This window comes from Gallus gallus, chromosome 2 (genome assembly GCF_016699485.2).
Source record: "Gallus gallus isolate bGalGal1 chromosome 2, bGalGal1.mat.broiler.GRCg7b, whole genome shotgun sequence".
In the NCBI taxonomy this organism is placed as follows: domain Eukaryota; kingdom Metazoa; phylum Chordata; class Aves; order Galliformes; family Phasianidae; genus Gallus; species Gallus gallus.
In genome coordinates, this window is record NC_052533.1 from 32,736,788 (window position 1) to 32,753,381 (window position 16,594).

Sequence of the window (16,594 nt, forward strand, 5' to 3'; positions counted from 1 at the left end):
TTTTTCATTTGAATTTCAACAACACAAATTTTCAATACGCAATTAATTTCTTTTCTTAAAATACTGTAGGGATTGAAATGCACTGTGACAATACTTATTTTTCTTTCCAGGGTAGCTGCATTTCAGGTATGAGCAAACTTACCTTTGTATCAGTTGTGTGATATCAGCACTCCACGTCTTTTTGAAATCAGTAAAATTCATAGAATGTATGTTAGCGTATTTCTTATTTCCAGGCCTAACGTTTAGTATACTAAGCAGAACACTGTCATCACCAATGGGAGGCTCAGCAAAACAAAGCAAAGGAACACACTGAGCTATCCCTGACCTCAAATGAAAATCAAGATCTCATTTCAGGCCAAGGTCAAAAGGAAGAGTTGGGTGTCAGCGCAGAAAGAGACGGATGGCTTTTTATCATACAGTTGCTATAAGAAGACATTTAGTACTTTAAAAAGGTTTGTCCACCTGTTTCAATTTCCTGCAAGTGCTCACAATCTATGATGAATATGACCACCAACAAAAAATCATTGCCATATGGATGCCTAATTCCACGTCATACATCTATTGAGCGCACCAGCCATAAAAATACTCATTCTCTGTCCACCTAAGAAAATTTTCAAACTGTTGCTATTATTCTTATTGGAGAAAAAAATTATGTGCAACTGCGCCAGCAGACAGGACGGTCTGTGACAAATCATATGTAGAAAGCAACAAATCTTAAAAATACCAGCAGCCTTTAAAGACCATACATCCATTATGCTACTGCACAGAATGTCAAACATGTCTTGCAAGCTTGAGCTTTTCAAAAACACTGCTTATTCATTAGTAGACATTGAATTAAACTTCTCTCCCTGCCAAAGTGTATTTTTTCAGTTTTGCAAGGCTTGCAGCAAGTTCTAAGAACTTGATATGGAAGCCAACAAAAAGGCTTCCCTCTGTAAAGTCCCATGACTTTGAGAGGGTCCATAAACCATAGATATCCATAAACCTAGAACACCGCTGAGGGCCCAAGCTCCACACGTTGCTTCAGTGAGCCATGGAAACACAGTGGAGACTTCTACGTTGCATCAAAGTTTCTACAACTTGTTAGATAGTCTCCTCTTGTTAAACAGACAATATTCTCAGCTTTTCTTGAGCAAAATGGAATTACATCTGGTTTTATATGGAGAAGGAGACAGTAATGATGACATAAAGGCAAATCAAAAGCAAGAGGTACCACTCCAGTCTTAAAGTACCCTTTGAGTTGGGCCCGGATAGTTTTGATCTTGTTGATCAAGATGGAAAGCTAAGACTGCAGAAAGACATCTACTGCATAAATATCATAGCCCCTGTATGATGGGCTTTCTCTGCTTGCTCCATGGGCAGCCTCAGTCCTTCTGTTCTGCAGATCATTTAGGAACACCCTTTTGTGTCAGAGTTGTAACATTTATACAGCTGAAAAGACGGACTGCTCTGTTCTCAGGCTGGAAGTGACAGCAGCTGTTCTGTGCCTTCAGCAGCTCCATCATCTGCTGCGGGACAAGGATGGGATACAGATTGGCAGTATCACCTCCAGCAGCTCCTGCTGGCTCCTTCCTTTCACAGCCAGCACCCCAAGTTTTCAGAAGCCTGATGCCAGCAATGTGGGACAATCTCTGCCTGAGAGATGCCCTGAAGCTGCATCTTGGCCACATCTGCAGTGGAATTACACGGCCATTCCAAAAACGCTGCGAAATGCTGGCAGTATTGTAGTTGATGGCAACATTCCCATTGATTAAACCAGAGCCAGACTATCATGTATAATACTTTTACTTGGTCAGAATGCCTCTTCTTCCACCTGAGGCTTGTAAGAGCCACAAATAAAGTTAAAGCAACATCATACTCAGCAGTTTTAATAGAAGGCCTCCTCTGTTAAACGACCACCAAAAATAGTTGCTTAACATGAGTTATATTGAATCATGAATGAGAGAAGGCTGCTTAGGTATTTTTTTTTTTAAAACCATCACCACTTTTATTGGTTGACAATGTTTTCCTGCTAGTCAATAAATGCATTTGATATAGGTGAATTTCCAAAGTAAGCATGATGGGAGGGCTAGTTTAACATTCAAAACAATTTTAAAAGAAGTTACCTCAAGTTTCCCTTTGGGACATTTAGAAAATATGCAGCTACTTTGCTGTACCTAATTTGTGTGTATGCACTGGGAAGTAATTAGTAATTAGAAATTTAACCAATTTCACTGTCTTTCTGTTCAGCTCAATAAATTGCTATTTTCAACACCTGTTTCTGGCACTGACAAGAGTTTTAGTACTTGCTTAATTTCCATAGGCCAGAAGTATATCCCATGCAAAGCAAAAGATGCACTACACCCACAGGCAGATGCAGAATAGATGTAGGTAGCATAAATACCACCACCATTATATGTATCCAGTAATACAGTATTCCCCTGCAGAATTAGGAAAAATATGTGCATTCTACCAGAAATTGTATTACTGGCTTCAGGTATTGGACATTATTAAAAGTTTCAAGGCGCTTTCCACAGAAAGATTTATGTTAAAAGTTGTTTCTGACTTTGCCAAACTAACTGCTTGGTCTAAAATTTTACATGCTGGCTGCCTGCCCTGAAGTTGGCTTTTGTTCTGTTTGGTTTTTGTTTTTAATTTCAGCCAAAATCCTCCTCTAAGAAACAGACCAGAAAACATTTAGTTTTGTTGGTTTGCCAAGAGAGCTTTCTGGCAGTCTCTACTCCAATGTGAGCTTCAGAGTAGGAATTTAAAATTTGATCAGTGGTTGTAGGAGAGGAAAAATGGACCCCAAGAAGCCTAAGTTACAAGCCTTCAGCAGAAACATACAAGTAACTCAAAAGTTTTTACATGCTTAACAAAGACTTTACGATTTCAGAAACTAAACGTTTCAAAGGGTCTGTCTCACTGAACATACCCCCTGTTCTTTATGGCTGCTAACATTTATATGTGCATGTACATATTAAGAAAGCAAATGATTATGCTTCCTGCAAGCAAACACACTGATTGAAACTGCTGTGCCAGGCTGGGCTGGACACTAGAAGGATGCATCTATCAGAAATCCTCAGCAATCCTGCTACCAGACAACTCTCCAAGTCAAATACAGAGGAGACTTAACCATGCCTCATTCTCCCACCATTCCTTATCTCATTCATTGTAAAACTGCCAAATGAACAAGGATCCTATATCAGCAAAAACATCCTTGTAGTCTGAAACCCATTATGAGACTGGGTCCATCCTTTGTGTTGTGTGAGGCAGGAACATCATGGGAAAAAAAGCTCTATGTAATCTTGTAATCAAAGGTTGAACCACACACCTCTAACAGTGGTTCCACATTTGTGCATTTTCCAGCACTCACGTGGTTGACTTGGCAATTTTAATAGTTTTTACTGCAGGTAGTTTTGTGTCTGATTTCAAGGAATGAATGGAATCAATAATTTTATCAAATGAAGGAAGAACAACTATTAAAAAGTAGGATTGCTCCTGGTAGTCTTTGACTCGTACAACATTAATGAGCCCCTAAACTCCGAATAACCTGGGACGTCATGGTCTTCGAAGCAAACTGAAAGGAGATCAGATCAATCAGTAGTTTAATGACTTTATATTATGTTAATAACAGGTTAAAATATAATTTTCAAGTTCTCAGAAGTTACTAAATTAAGCTAATTCAACCACACAATTTTCTTACCTGAATGTGCATGTATAAAGAGGTCTGTCACAGAACCAAAATTGGAATGTAAATGCATAATTGACCATTGATTGAGCCTAGAACCTGTGAGTCAGTATGGATGTGAGTATTTACCTTCATAAATTGAAGTTTGCACCTGTATTTTGCCAGAAGCAGTGAACAGTTAAGGTAATACATAGGCAAATATACTACTGTATGCATCACACAGTCAAGAGTTCTTCAAATGCCTGTTATTGCAAGATAACCTGTAAAACTTAGGACCTTTTTAGTGAATTGTGTGTGCAATTTTGATGCAAGATTACATGAAAACTAAAAGCAAATAATCATAGAGCAAGTTCCATTTATCAGCATAGATTTTTATTTCTGTTCAAAATAATGGGGTTTGTTTAGGTTTATATTACTGCAGTATTCACCTAAGGCAAATGCACACTTGGTTAGAACTTCTGGAAAGTGCTGTTCTTGAGCTCTGAAAATGTGTGACAGAAAATGTTTGACAGAATACAAGAAAATATAAAACTGGGTTAGCAAAATACAGTAACAGAGTTTTACAGGAGAGACACACATACCATGTTATTGTAACTAAGACTATCAGGCAAACATGAAGTAACATCTCTCCACTTAGTAACATGTGCCTATAAACTTAACCTGCAACCTAAACCCCAGGAAAAATTCACTACTTATCTATCCAAGGCTAGTAGGTCCAAGGAAAAAAATAACAAAATCCATCTCAAGAGTGTTTCTTTATCAAAAAAAAACTTCCCTTTTTCCATAAAGTATTCATTTTTAATTTTGATAGATCACTATATATCATTAAATCACTATATAACTTTACTCTTCAAGATTCACCTAAGTTTGCAGCCATAATGTAAATTATTTTATATGCAAACAATTAAGTGTTTAATTTAAAGAAAAATATTTATTTATTTATTGCATCTAGTGAAAAAAACTTTTGATGGTTCTTATAAAACGAAATCGCTGTCTGTCTAGTTGCCAAACAACCCCTTCCTCTGGCTCACCTTTTCAAGAATTGATGAAGTCCCGGAGTTTGTTGTGATTTAGACAACCAAAGATGATTAGTCTGTATGGGATCAGTATGCACAGTATTTCATTAAACCCACATATTTCTCAAATGAGCTGTAAGGATAAAAAAAACATGTGGTTTGTTATTGCGTCCATTGCCAAAGGACAGCTCACAAGCTTTCCTCCTCACGTAAAAACTGGAACACAGCTGAGAAGTCTTTCAGGGCATAGCCTTTTGCACACATCATCCTGTAGATCTGATGCGCCTGGGATCCCAAAGGAACTGGTGTCTTCGTGTTGGTAGCAGAAATCTGGGCCAGGCCAAGATCCTGAGAGGAAGGAGAGAGAGGAAGAGGGCAGAGAGGAAGAAGGGAAGGAAAGGAAAAGAGAAAAAGTCAAGAAAAAAATAACAAGATTATCAATAACCATGTACATACTATATGTTAAATGACTTTTCATTGTTGAAAGAAGTCTACTGTATAAGATTTTAGTCCTGGAAGAGAGAAGTCTTCGCTTAGTTTTTCATTTTGAAAACAGTAACTCAACATTATTCAATAGGGAAAACAAAACAAAACAAAAAAACCCAACCCAAAAACCCAACTCACACACAGCTCTGAAAGGAAGACAGCTTCCTTCAGGACAGAGGGAATTTTCTTTATCACTATGCAACCTGATACCAAGGCTCAGACTTTTTTTTGCCTCTACTTTACTACATTATTTCCAAAACTAAAATTCCTCTGGGTGTTCACTTAAGTATTTCACATATGTTTCATATTGTTTGAGTGAGAGGACCCTTTTCTTGCTAAAAATAGGTTAAAAACAAAGCTGGTGGTATTTCAACAGCAACAAAATTGAAGCCTCTTATCTTATTTACATTTACTGTAATGTGACCGTGCAATTAATGAAAGAATGATAGGTGTGAGCCACTTTGTGAATATGAATGGTTTGCAGCCTCACTGAAAAGATGCATTAAGGAATTCCCTAGGGAACTGTCCTGGTTTTGCAACAACTTGATATTTTCTGTAATGAGCGAAGATGAAGGGATAGAGAGAATAATTCAACTGCATTTTTAAACACTAAGTTTTGTGCAAAAAAATGAGGTTGTCAAGAAGAATAATTTGAAATCCTATTGTCCAAGAGCATTTGGTCAACTATAGCTATAATCCACAATAAACAGGAGAAAATTGAAAGGCAAGTACCAGCACAATGACTAACTATAGTTAGTTAGAAAAAATCAGCTTCATGCATGCTAGACAGAAATGACGAGTCAGGTTGGAGGATGTCTTGCATTTTAAGCTGAATCAGACATGAAGCTCACTGAAGAAAGAACAGCTAACAAGGGCCTGGATATAGAAACAGATCTCTTCCTAAGTATGACAGTAATGCATGCTCTCAAGGTTGCCTTTATAAGGTATTGCAAGAGAACGGAACTTAATTACGAGGTCCACATTTTAAGAAAGCTGCAGAGATACTTCTCCAGCGTTACTAGTGTGTGACTAGATTTGCTGTCCATCCAAGACTGTGGTGGTTCACAGAATTTGCACTTTCAGTGGGTTTAATTAAAAAAAAAAAATATTTATGACAAACAAGAAGAACTGAGAGACTGTAGTACTGCTGAGAGCACTTTTGGCTTCTCAAGAATGACTTACAAGACAGGTCTTTACTTTCTGTGCGTCTGTATTTGAATTAGCACAAGGAAATTCAAGATCTTACTCTATTCTCTAAATGTCACTTCGATCTGTAAATCGGCTCTATAAAGGTCATTCTGATACAAATCAGAATTATAGTTACTCTTCCTATTACCCTTGAATGACTTAAAGATCTAGGAAAATGGGAAAAACATACGTATCACATGCCACAGGATTCAGACAAGATTCTTCATCTGCATCACTGCAGATCATTCCTTTTTGCCTGGCAATGACTGATGACCTAAGTCTAAGAATAGTGACTTCAGCCTAGCTTACAGTAAGATATTCCATGATATAATCCTAACCTCTTCCAGCCCCTCTTTGTGCAATCTGTTGCCATAACGTCCACTTCATTCAAAAAACCTTCCATCACTACATGTAACAGTAGAATAGCAAAATCATCCTGCTCCAAACTAATGAAGGTCCTTAGTTTCAGTAGTAGTGGTCTATTTTTCTCTGAAAGGGCTTGCACAAAAGCAGTCCTTGAAAATTCTGAACAGACTGCTAGCACAAGGGCAATTTTATAAAGCAGGTCTGTTTGCTTTTACAATGAAACTTGGCCTCCAAGATGGCTGAAATGTTAGATAACATCTCAACGTTTACTTGAACCAGGACTCCTGACTCCGAAGTCAGGAAGGTCCTAGGGGTTTTTGTCTGTTTGATTTTTAAATTTCATTCTATTAATTGGAACTTTGAAGGAATAAAAACACAAACTGTATATTAAGCTGATCTTTAGCTTTAACTTGTAAAAGATTTTGCACCTTTTCTCTCAAAGTTGGAGATTCCTCGAGTGAAATGGCACAAAACAGCTCTAAAGGAAATTTGTCTTTTGCTGACCTTTCCGAAAAAGTGAAAATCAGAGCATAATTTACAGCTCTTCTCATACTCTATGAAACCGATATAATCTTGCAAATGTCTTACTGTACCAACTATCTTGTTCGCTTTTTCTCAGCCTGGAAAAGGGAAACAGATTCTCTTTCAGGAGACGGTTGCCAACTTATTTTAAAAAAGTAAAAACAAACAACAACACAAAAAATGGTCACAGTAGAAATATGTGGTTCCTTAGACTCGTTTTGGAGCTGATGTAAATGAAACTCTGCCATTTGGAATAAAGCACAATCAGTCAAGAATACTATCATATAAATCTTGCTTTTCCCAGGATTCAAGGACAACATTTAATCAGTAACCGTGCCGTGAATATAACTGGTTTTTGCTTCTTGTAAGTGGCAACAGCATGCTTTGTTCTTCCCAGACAAGAGTCCCCAACTCAAATAACTTACATAGTACGTGATCTATCACACACCAGGATGAAAGGGATCATAGATGTCCTCTGACAAACTAAGGAGCAGTGTCTTAAAACTGGTCACTACTTCATGTAACAATGCAAACCTGATCAGCTTTCTCTTGGCTCCTTACTCATTCAAGTAATTTTCTATCGATACTGAAGAGGCATGAAAGGAATTTACTGTCTTTCCTTCTTACTGAGGCAGCCTATAGGCTGTCTAGTAGACAAGATGGGCAGGTGAGGTATCAGAAAAGGTGAAGAGCAATTAAAAACCTTTGAGAAACAATCGTCTTATGTGTTGATAATACTTTAACCAAAAGCTGACAGTTTCAATAAGCCAAGCTGCTGTTCCTCCACTGAAGATTTTAGACAAAGGTCTCTCTTAGAAGCAGAACAAAAGGGGGAAAAATTCACCATTTACACAGAAAGTGAAAAAGGGAGGGGAATATGTTCCATCCCATTTAGATTATGAGGTTATTCAAGACAAGAGTAACAGTTAAGAACCACAAGAACAGAGATTCCAGCATGAAACAATGCACAACAGGCAGAACAGATTTTGAAAGCTGCACGTGATAGAAACAAGAGCTTTGAGGCAGTGCCAGGATCAGGTTGCTTATCTCCAATCAATAACCCTGGCCAACTTCAAATGCATAATATGAAGCATTTTATAAATCAGGAATTTTAATAATGTTTTCTTGTCTCCTGTGTCCAATGACATGAACATGATGTAAAAACTGCTGCTTTCCAGTATTTTAACACATCCCTCAAAGAAATGAAAGCTGCTGGCTGTTGTTGCGTAAACTTAAAATACTGCACACCAGCCATCAAGGATGAGATCAGAGTTCTCTTCCAGGGCTGTTTTAGTCATTCACCTTAGGCAATCATTGTGTAAAAGCAGAAAAAGTTCAAAAGTCAGTGTCCTACAGTTCCTCCCTCCAACTGTGTCCTCATCAGCATGATGCACGGCCCTGACCTCCTTGCCTACTTTCCTCTGGCCTCCAAGAGCTTTGCTTTCCTGACCACAGAGTGACTCAGGACTGTGCTTTTCGTCGAACAGCCAAGAGTGTGGCAGTAAGTGTACCCTCCTGGGATGGGATAGCTGTAAGTTACAACTTCTTCATGCTGAGAAGGACCTAAAACCCAGATCTCTCACTTTGCAGACAAGTAATTTAAATCACTGGGCTATTACTTCTAAGAAGTATTATGTTTGCCGCCACCGATGACAATTCAAGAGAGGTCACAGCACAGCACAGGCACATGTAGAAAATCAATCTGCAGAGGCTGTGGGTTGAAGCCTGTCTGCATTATGCATTCCACATGATCTTAGGCAAACACCTCAGGAACTGGCTGAGCAAGGAAGGGGATGCTAGAAGGCATTTGTGCCAGCACAGCGTAAGGTATCTGGAAGAGATTAGGCCAAAAGTTTTAGATGCTTTTGCCATTTTGGGCAACTAATTTGTTCAGCAGGGTTTTCCTGAACTTGAGCTGAGGCTTTTAAGTCCCAGAGAAGTCATGCGAGAGCCACGTAAAAGGCTTGCTGAACACTTGCCATACACACGAGTTCATCGGGAGCTCTAGGGCAACTCAGAACTGAGAAAGTGCCTATCATCTCATGGAGTGGCTCTTCAGTAACAACAGCTAGGAAGAGGCTGGATTAAAGGAAAGCCCCCTATGTTACTCATTAATTCAGAGCTACAGTAGTAACAGGTTGAGATCCCCTCTGTCAATGCACACACATTTCCTCATAATCATAAATTTTGACTGCAAATGCTTGCTAGAAGCCCAGAGGGAAGCAACTACACCTTTACATGCAAGTATTCCGTACCTTAGCCATGAGCGTTGTTCCAAAGCCACCTTGATAATTATTAGCAGATGGTACTCCTTCCATCACTCCAGGAACGGGGTTGTATGTATCGCTTGACCAGCAGCGACCCGAGCTCATGTTTAGAATTTTGGCCAGCAGCTTTGGGTCAAGCCCTAATCTGTCAAAGGTCAAGGAAGAGAACTGTTAATGTCAAAATGCACGAGACATGGGTGACTTGTTTTATATTTTAGGACTCTGCCATCATTTCTCTCCCTTTACTATAAGCCATGAAAAATGACAGTATTGATATTGGGGGTAGCGAAGCTGTATGTTAGATTAAAGCCCATCAATCCACCATTTAAGCAGTAGGTTTTCAGAGCTTTTTTCCTTTGCACTAAGCAAAGTGCCTTCAACCTGGCAATTCCGAAAGTGCAAGCAAAATAAAGGCCCTCTCAGAAGTGCAGCTCCCTTCGAATTGTTATAAGGCATTCGGTTCTGCTACTGACTAGATCACATACCAGTTCTTCATAACAAAATTGTATTATCTAAAGCTGAACAAAGCAAATAATTGAGAGGCAAGTACCAAACCTGATACATTTCTAAAAAAATATATATTACTACTGTATACATCTGTATTTTGCTTTGCTGTTACTTAATCTTCATTACATACTCTTGCTTATGAGGCAAGTCTGCCTCTTACTGTCACATATGCTATCTATTCACAAACATACATTATAGTTCTGGGTCAACTGTTGATAAGGTTACTGATCCTGATAAAACAAAGCTTGACCAAGTAGAAAATTTGTTCTAGAATGGTTCCATTTGTTCTAAAATAGAGCTGATGGTATAAACTGCTACTCAACGTAGACTGAAAGCATTTTAATATTTTAGAAAATTAACCATTTTATGAATTTGCATTAATGCTGATATCAAGTTGCAAATGTAAATTTTACTCCAATTACATTTATACCAACACTAATCGAGAGTGGTTTATCTGATCCTGTAGAAATGGTCAGTCACAGTCGTACAATCAAAGATGAGAAAAGGACATTTTAAAATGGATACATCACAACCCGCTGTGCCAGGGACAAGAAACAGGTTAAAAATAAAAACCTTTCCCACAGAATTCCAGAGGAGTGTTAGCCTTTATACAAGTCCTTACATAAGCTTTTACCACAGACTTTTTGCAGATCTCTATAGCCATGGGAATCCTAACACCACTTCCAGGCTCTGCAGCTCTCTAGGTTTTAATTTTTAGGTGATTAAATCTCATTATCAGTGGAACAGTTCCTAAATGTATGTCTATTTATTCCAATAGGATTTTAAGACTTGAAAAACAACGATTCAGGCAGTGATCTCTGCAATATGCTTCTTGTTCCCACAACAGCACACGTCTCTGTGACTCCGTCTTCCTAATGCAAAGCAAGATCACTTTCTGTACTGCCAAGGTACCTTTTTAGCATCACTGCTGTGCAGCCTTATTTATGACTTGCTGCGCCAGCCCCTGGGACTGGGCTTTATCCTCCTCCCCATTTACTGAAGTCTTTTGAAAGCTTTCAATTGCCATTTCTTTTTAAAAAAACATGTTTTCCAGCACCAACATGTCCTCACAGTATTTTAATTGTACTTTTATCCTGTTTAGCGTATCAAAATCTTCATCAAGAACCTCTCAAAATAAAGGCCTTAATCGCTGTCATCAAAAATACCAAAACCAAACACAACCGAACCAAACCAACCAACCAAAAAACCCCAAATGCATTGGGAGCACACAATGCCTGAGCTTTCTAGCACAAAGCTGCTGCTTTTTGGCCAAAGCAAATCTCTCCGTTTGTTTGTTTCCTTATCGTTCTTACACCCAGATCAGTATTTTTAGCAGTGCAGTGCCTGCTTGTGCCACACGTAGCTGCGTGCAGAGATCTGTAATTACAGCTACAAGTATGCTGCAAGGCAGAGAACCTATTATTTCCAAATGCATATAACCCTTCCCAAAAACGCTCTCCTCACAGTATACCAACTACCTCTCTGTGAAAATACACTTTAAATGATAACTGTGTGTCATACAGATATGTAAAATACCGCCTGCATTACATCTGGCATATTTTTGCTCCAGCAAAGGAAAAAGGCAGACAGTGACAGTTTAAATCCCTGCTCCTTCAAACTCCGCTGCTCTTAAAACATCATGCAGATTCTCTACAGGAGACCTGAACCTATTTTTTTTTCTCCTTTGCAGCAAGTGTATCATTAATAAGAGCAAGTTAGAAGTGCTTTGCATTTCATCTTTCCGAGGATTCATCCAGTGGTGCATATATAACTGACAGTTAAAATTAGACATATTAAAATCAGTTACTGAAGAAGTCCTCTGTCTTCCACTGTGCCCAAGGCTTGTAATGGTCTGAAACTAGCTAGAATATACAGTAATTGTCATTCAGTGAGAGTCTATCCTAGAAAGTCATGCTTCAGTGGAGAAGACTGAGTTTCCATTTGAAATCAACAAATTAATCCGAGACAGGTATCTGAAAGGGCAAGTTTAATAGGAAGCAGCTACTGGGCTCTCAACCATGATAAAATGTTATTGCTGTTTCCCTGTAAATTGGCTGGGAACATATGATACTCTCTGCATAAGAGCTCCATTGCTGTTCAGGAGATATACTGCTCAAGCTATCAAAATGATGACAGTCCGCCAGTCCCCATAACAACTTGCCATTGGATGTGGCAAGAGCTTGTGCATGCGCATGTGAATTTACAATTACCAAAATATTCTTCTCCCTTATAAGCAGAAAAAAAGTCCATGTATTAACTGTACTTCTAATAGAGCACAAAAACAATTCGTTGCCTCAAATTATGGCTTCTTCAGGAACATTCCTAATGAAATGAACAGCAGAAACTGAGCAATGAGCACACAAATTAAAAAAAAAAAAAAGGTTCAAGCAGAATCCCTTTGAGCCACTGCTCAATATTTAAGTTTTACTGAGCCTTGACAAAATAACATACTGCTTCTTTCATACATACCTCCAAGAGTTCAGTTTGGAACAGAGAGAGAAACTCTCAAGACATTTCACAGAAAAGAAAAAAATATATGCCCTGGTCTCATTTTATGGTGTAACATCTGAAGCAGATAAACTGTAGAGAGATTCACATCACGAGTTGCTTGGAAGAAATACCATATGAAGTTGCAAAATATTCAAATGGAACCTTATGACCTTTCTACCACAGCTAAAAACGATCGTGCTCTTGGTGTTTTAAACAAGGTAAGCGCTCTGAAGCATCATTAGGAACCTTCAGAAGACTTAGACGAAGACAGCAGAGGCAAAGAGGTCTCAAAGGAATTCAGTTTTAAGGCCTTTCTAGAATTTGTGATGAGAATGCGCTCAGGTCTACATGCCTCAGGTTGGCGCACAGGCCTCCCTATACTGCTGACTCCCATTCCTGCTCCCATTTCTCATCTACAGCCCAAGGCTGCTCACTAAAACCAGATCTGGAGGCTTAGCAACAGACGGCAAAGTTCTTTCACTGTCTTTGCACTTTAGAGATCTAAAAAAGCAAGGAGGCACAAACTAATATACAGTAAAATTGCTAAGGAAACAGCAGTCTTTTGACACAAATCTGGGTATGACAGTAGTTCCTTCTAGTGGAGAAGACTTCCTCTGCTGTTAGAAGCCCAACAGTGATTCTGCAGTGCCAAAGACCACTTACTGCTGTCATGGTCCTTCATATCCCAACCCCATTAAACTACATTGTACTGTCTTGTGCCAGTGGAGAAGCCCTTCCCTGAGTCTCTGAAGGGACTGAGCACTGCTTAATGAGCAGCAGCTTCCATCTGATCCAAACACAAACTTCTTATCATCGATAACTCATTTCCAAGCTCTACCTTGCTAGTATTAGACACATCCATGCTGGAACTCAGAGCTCAGTAAGTTACCGACATTAGATGAGAAAAAGAAAAAGGAAAAAGTAGTGTCTGGCTGTGGATAGTATCAACTAATGTTTTTATTTCTTATTTGTGAAGCTTACACATATTCTGTGCATTGATTTGACACAATAATTCACTATGGCACTTTGAGATATGCACATTACTGAATGTGTGTAAAAACTGTTTGGATGTGGTGCTCAGGGACATGATTTAGCAGAGGGTTGTTAGAGTTAGGGTAGTATGGTTAGGTTGTGGTTGGACTTCATGATCTTGAAGGTCTTTTCCAACCTGAGCAACTCTATGATTCTATCATCCATAAAACCATTTAGTTTTACCATGAGAGATTCTTCTACTGAGGAGTGTCACTAACATGCTAGAAAAACAATAATAAAAATGAAAATGTAAATTAATTCCCAGAATGTCTGCTACAGCTTCAATTACTTCTAATGGCAACATTCATAAAGCATAATGGAATTAGTGGAAAAATAAAAAACGTATTTCAATGGTCAGACCTCAGACTGAATTTTTTTTTAAATATTACTTATGGAATCCAAATCCAATAACTTCCAGTGAAAGCAGACATCTACATTAGTAAAAGAAGATGATGTTGACTGAAGTATAAGGGTGAGTAAATATAAAAGAAGCAATTATGTAGCAATATCACCTGTTTTTCTGGGTGCTTATGGGGATTTTTTGTTCATTAATGCCAATTTTCCTTCCTCTGGACAATATTCTATTTGCTACTTACATTGAAGTATGGAAAAATTCTGTAATTTCAAATATAAATAAAACAATAACAGATGTAATTTAAAAATCTGAAATGAATAAAGTGAACATTGAGGCCACATGGTTAATGAAAACAATAGAGAAGTGGTTTATTAATAATGCCACGCTGTTTTGAAGCCAGAACATATTGATTTCTGAAAGGTACCATAATAAGACTTTCTAGTTACATCTAGTTCAGTCAGCAATATTTTGAATAACTGATTATCCAAAGTCCTTAAAACTCAAGACTAGAACAATACAGCAAATATACATAATGCATGACACACAGACTTTATATTCTATCTAAAAGTTAAAAATACGTATGAGATCCACTGTTTCTACTCTGAAGGTATTTTTGGGTTTCCGGAGTCCTTTACCATTAGGTTGAGTCAGATTTTCAGTTATCAGTTCATCTTCCAACTCTCTCCAGGTAGTCAGACCATTTCTCACTAGGTAGTCAACCCATCCCTAAAGCTTTATAATTGGAAAAAAAACAACAACGAAAACAACAAACCCACTTAATAAAAATTGAAAACTTTTAACAATTAGAGAACTGTGACTTGCATGTTGGAAATCTGTATGCACCAAGAGCGGAAAGCTCTGATTCTACTTGTATACAAAAGTCATCTCCAGGGAGCAGATCCTCCTAGAAGCTATGTTAAGGCACATACAAGATTGGTTGGTGACCCTGCACATAGCAGGGGGGTTGAAACTTGATGATCATTGCGGCCCTTTTCAACCCAGGCCATTCTATGATTCTATGACTTAATTCACAGCACATTAAAATCAGTGCAAGGGTACTGAATTGCTTTACATTACTGCCTACGTCTTAATCTCATTTAGTCCAAAACCGCGTGAGGTTTTTGCTTTTCATATTATTCAGGTTACAGTCAGCAAGTTTCTTCTACAATGACTACAGTTCCTTCTTGACTGCCATCACTGTAAGCAAGGAAGGTCAGTATATCGTCATCTCAATAGTGGATTTTTGCTCACAAATACTGAATACAAATTCAGCCAAAATGTTCGATGGAAACCAATAAAATGAAAAATGAAAATTCTAAAAATCTTACTACAGTGGCTGCAGGCACAGATTACATGCCCAGAATACCTGTGTTCCAAACCTCTTGACTTTATTCTATTTTTAATTTTAAACATAGTAATTCCTACAAATACAGAAAAAAATTAATGAAACTTCAGTTCCATATGCTTTATTAGGAGGAACATGACTTAAACCAGAACATGATGAAAGCTTTACACCATACTGAATTACATCAGTTGTATACAATGCCACTGTTTTTATTATGGCTTGATACAGACGTGCCTCTGTATCTTACAGACTCTCAATTTTAAAATGTAAATGGTACAGGATATTGATAAACCAATTAGCACTGATGCAAAGCAAATTCCTCTTTTATCTCAATTACAACATGACAACTTAATAGGTCAAGATAGTCTAACATCTGAGACAAGGGCAATTCAATAAAACAACTGCATCTTGATATGGTAATTAAGAGGAAATGTGAATCCATTACACTGCCTCGTGTATGCGCGCGCATGTAGGTGTTCTTTTTTATTTATTTAAGCATTTGATGCCCTCTTGTTGTTTTTATAGTGCAGCAAATCCACATGAGCACATGGTCTAAAGCCCAGTTGATAAATATCTACACTATCTGCAGTTTTAGCAGACCAAGTGGAAGGATGCAACCGTGAGATGAATAATTCATGAAGAGCCCTTAAAAGATACACAATTGGAAGATAATCTCTTCAAACATAGAACTGCATATAAATTTGCAAATGTTTTAGATCTGGCCAAGAGAATTTAGGAAGGTTCAAGTACTGTGATGCCGAAGCGGTATGTTGTACCCACTGTGTTTAAAAAATTTCAAATAACAGGAAAAATAAATTGGTTACAACTGGAGAGGAAAAATCATTTTGTTTGAATATACTGCTTCTTACAAGTCAAATGCATCACCTGCTAGAACTGAAATGGTGCTTTTAGCATTGAAAAGAGCAGAGTGAACGTACTCCAGCTCTTTGACAAAGCATTAGTTTTGGCAATTAGGTCAAACTACAGTGACAAACTCTGACAGAAAGGTTATTTTTTTATGCACTGATCTTAATCTGATACATGCACTGCATTAGAACTTTCACTTTACAATATATTTTGGAAGATTTCACAAAGGTAAACAACGCCAACATCAGCCATATGAGAGAACAATATTCAGAATACACTGCACATTAGTTTAGAATCTGATACTTATCTCTATATTACCCCCTGCGTATGTAATATAAGACAAACATTATTGTATAGAGTTCTGTAACAGAATAAATAATGTCTTATCTTCAGATGCAGAATGTAACAACCTTTACAGTCAATACAAGAGAATATTCCTGTTCTGAAGAGCCCTACCTTAGTTAAATAATACCTTTAGCACGC

General features: G+C 38.0%; 1 protein-coding gene across 4 annotated transcripts in view; it reads right to left on the reverse strand.

The window, feature by feature from the left end:
* Positions 1-4,020: 4,020 nt before the first annotated feature.
* HIBADH (3-hydroxyisobutyrate dehydrogenase) overlaps positions 4,021-16,594 on the reverse strand; it is an 82,225-nt gene continuing 69,651 nt past the window's right edge. The window contains exons 7-10 of one of the 4 annotated variants that reach the window (XR_006935423.1): positions 9,504-9,660; positions 4,896-5,034; positions 4,702-4,819; positions 4,021-4,151 (exon numbers count right to left, since the gene is read on the reverse strand). Coding sequence is in view for 2 of the 4 variants with exons in the window: in XM_046923099.1 (XP_046779055.1) it covers positions 4,794-4,819; positions 4,896-5,034; positions 9,504-9,660 (322 nt within the window). In the remaining 2 variants the exon portion in view is untranslated. Of the gene's footprint in view, positions 5,035-9,503; positions 9,661-16,594 lie in introns of all 4 variants that reach the window. The other 3 variants (XR_001465007.3, XM_046923099.1, NM_001006362.3) reach the window with 3 other exon arrangements.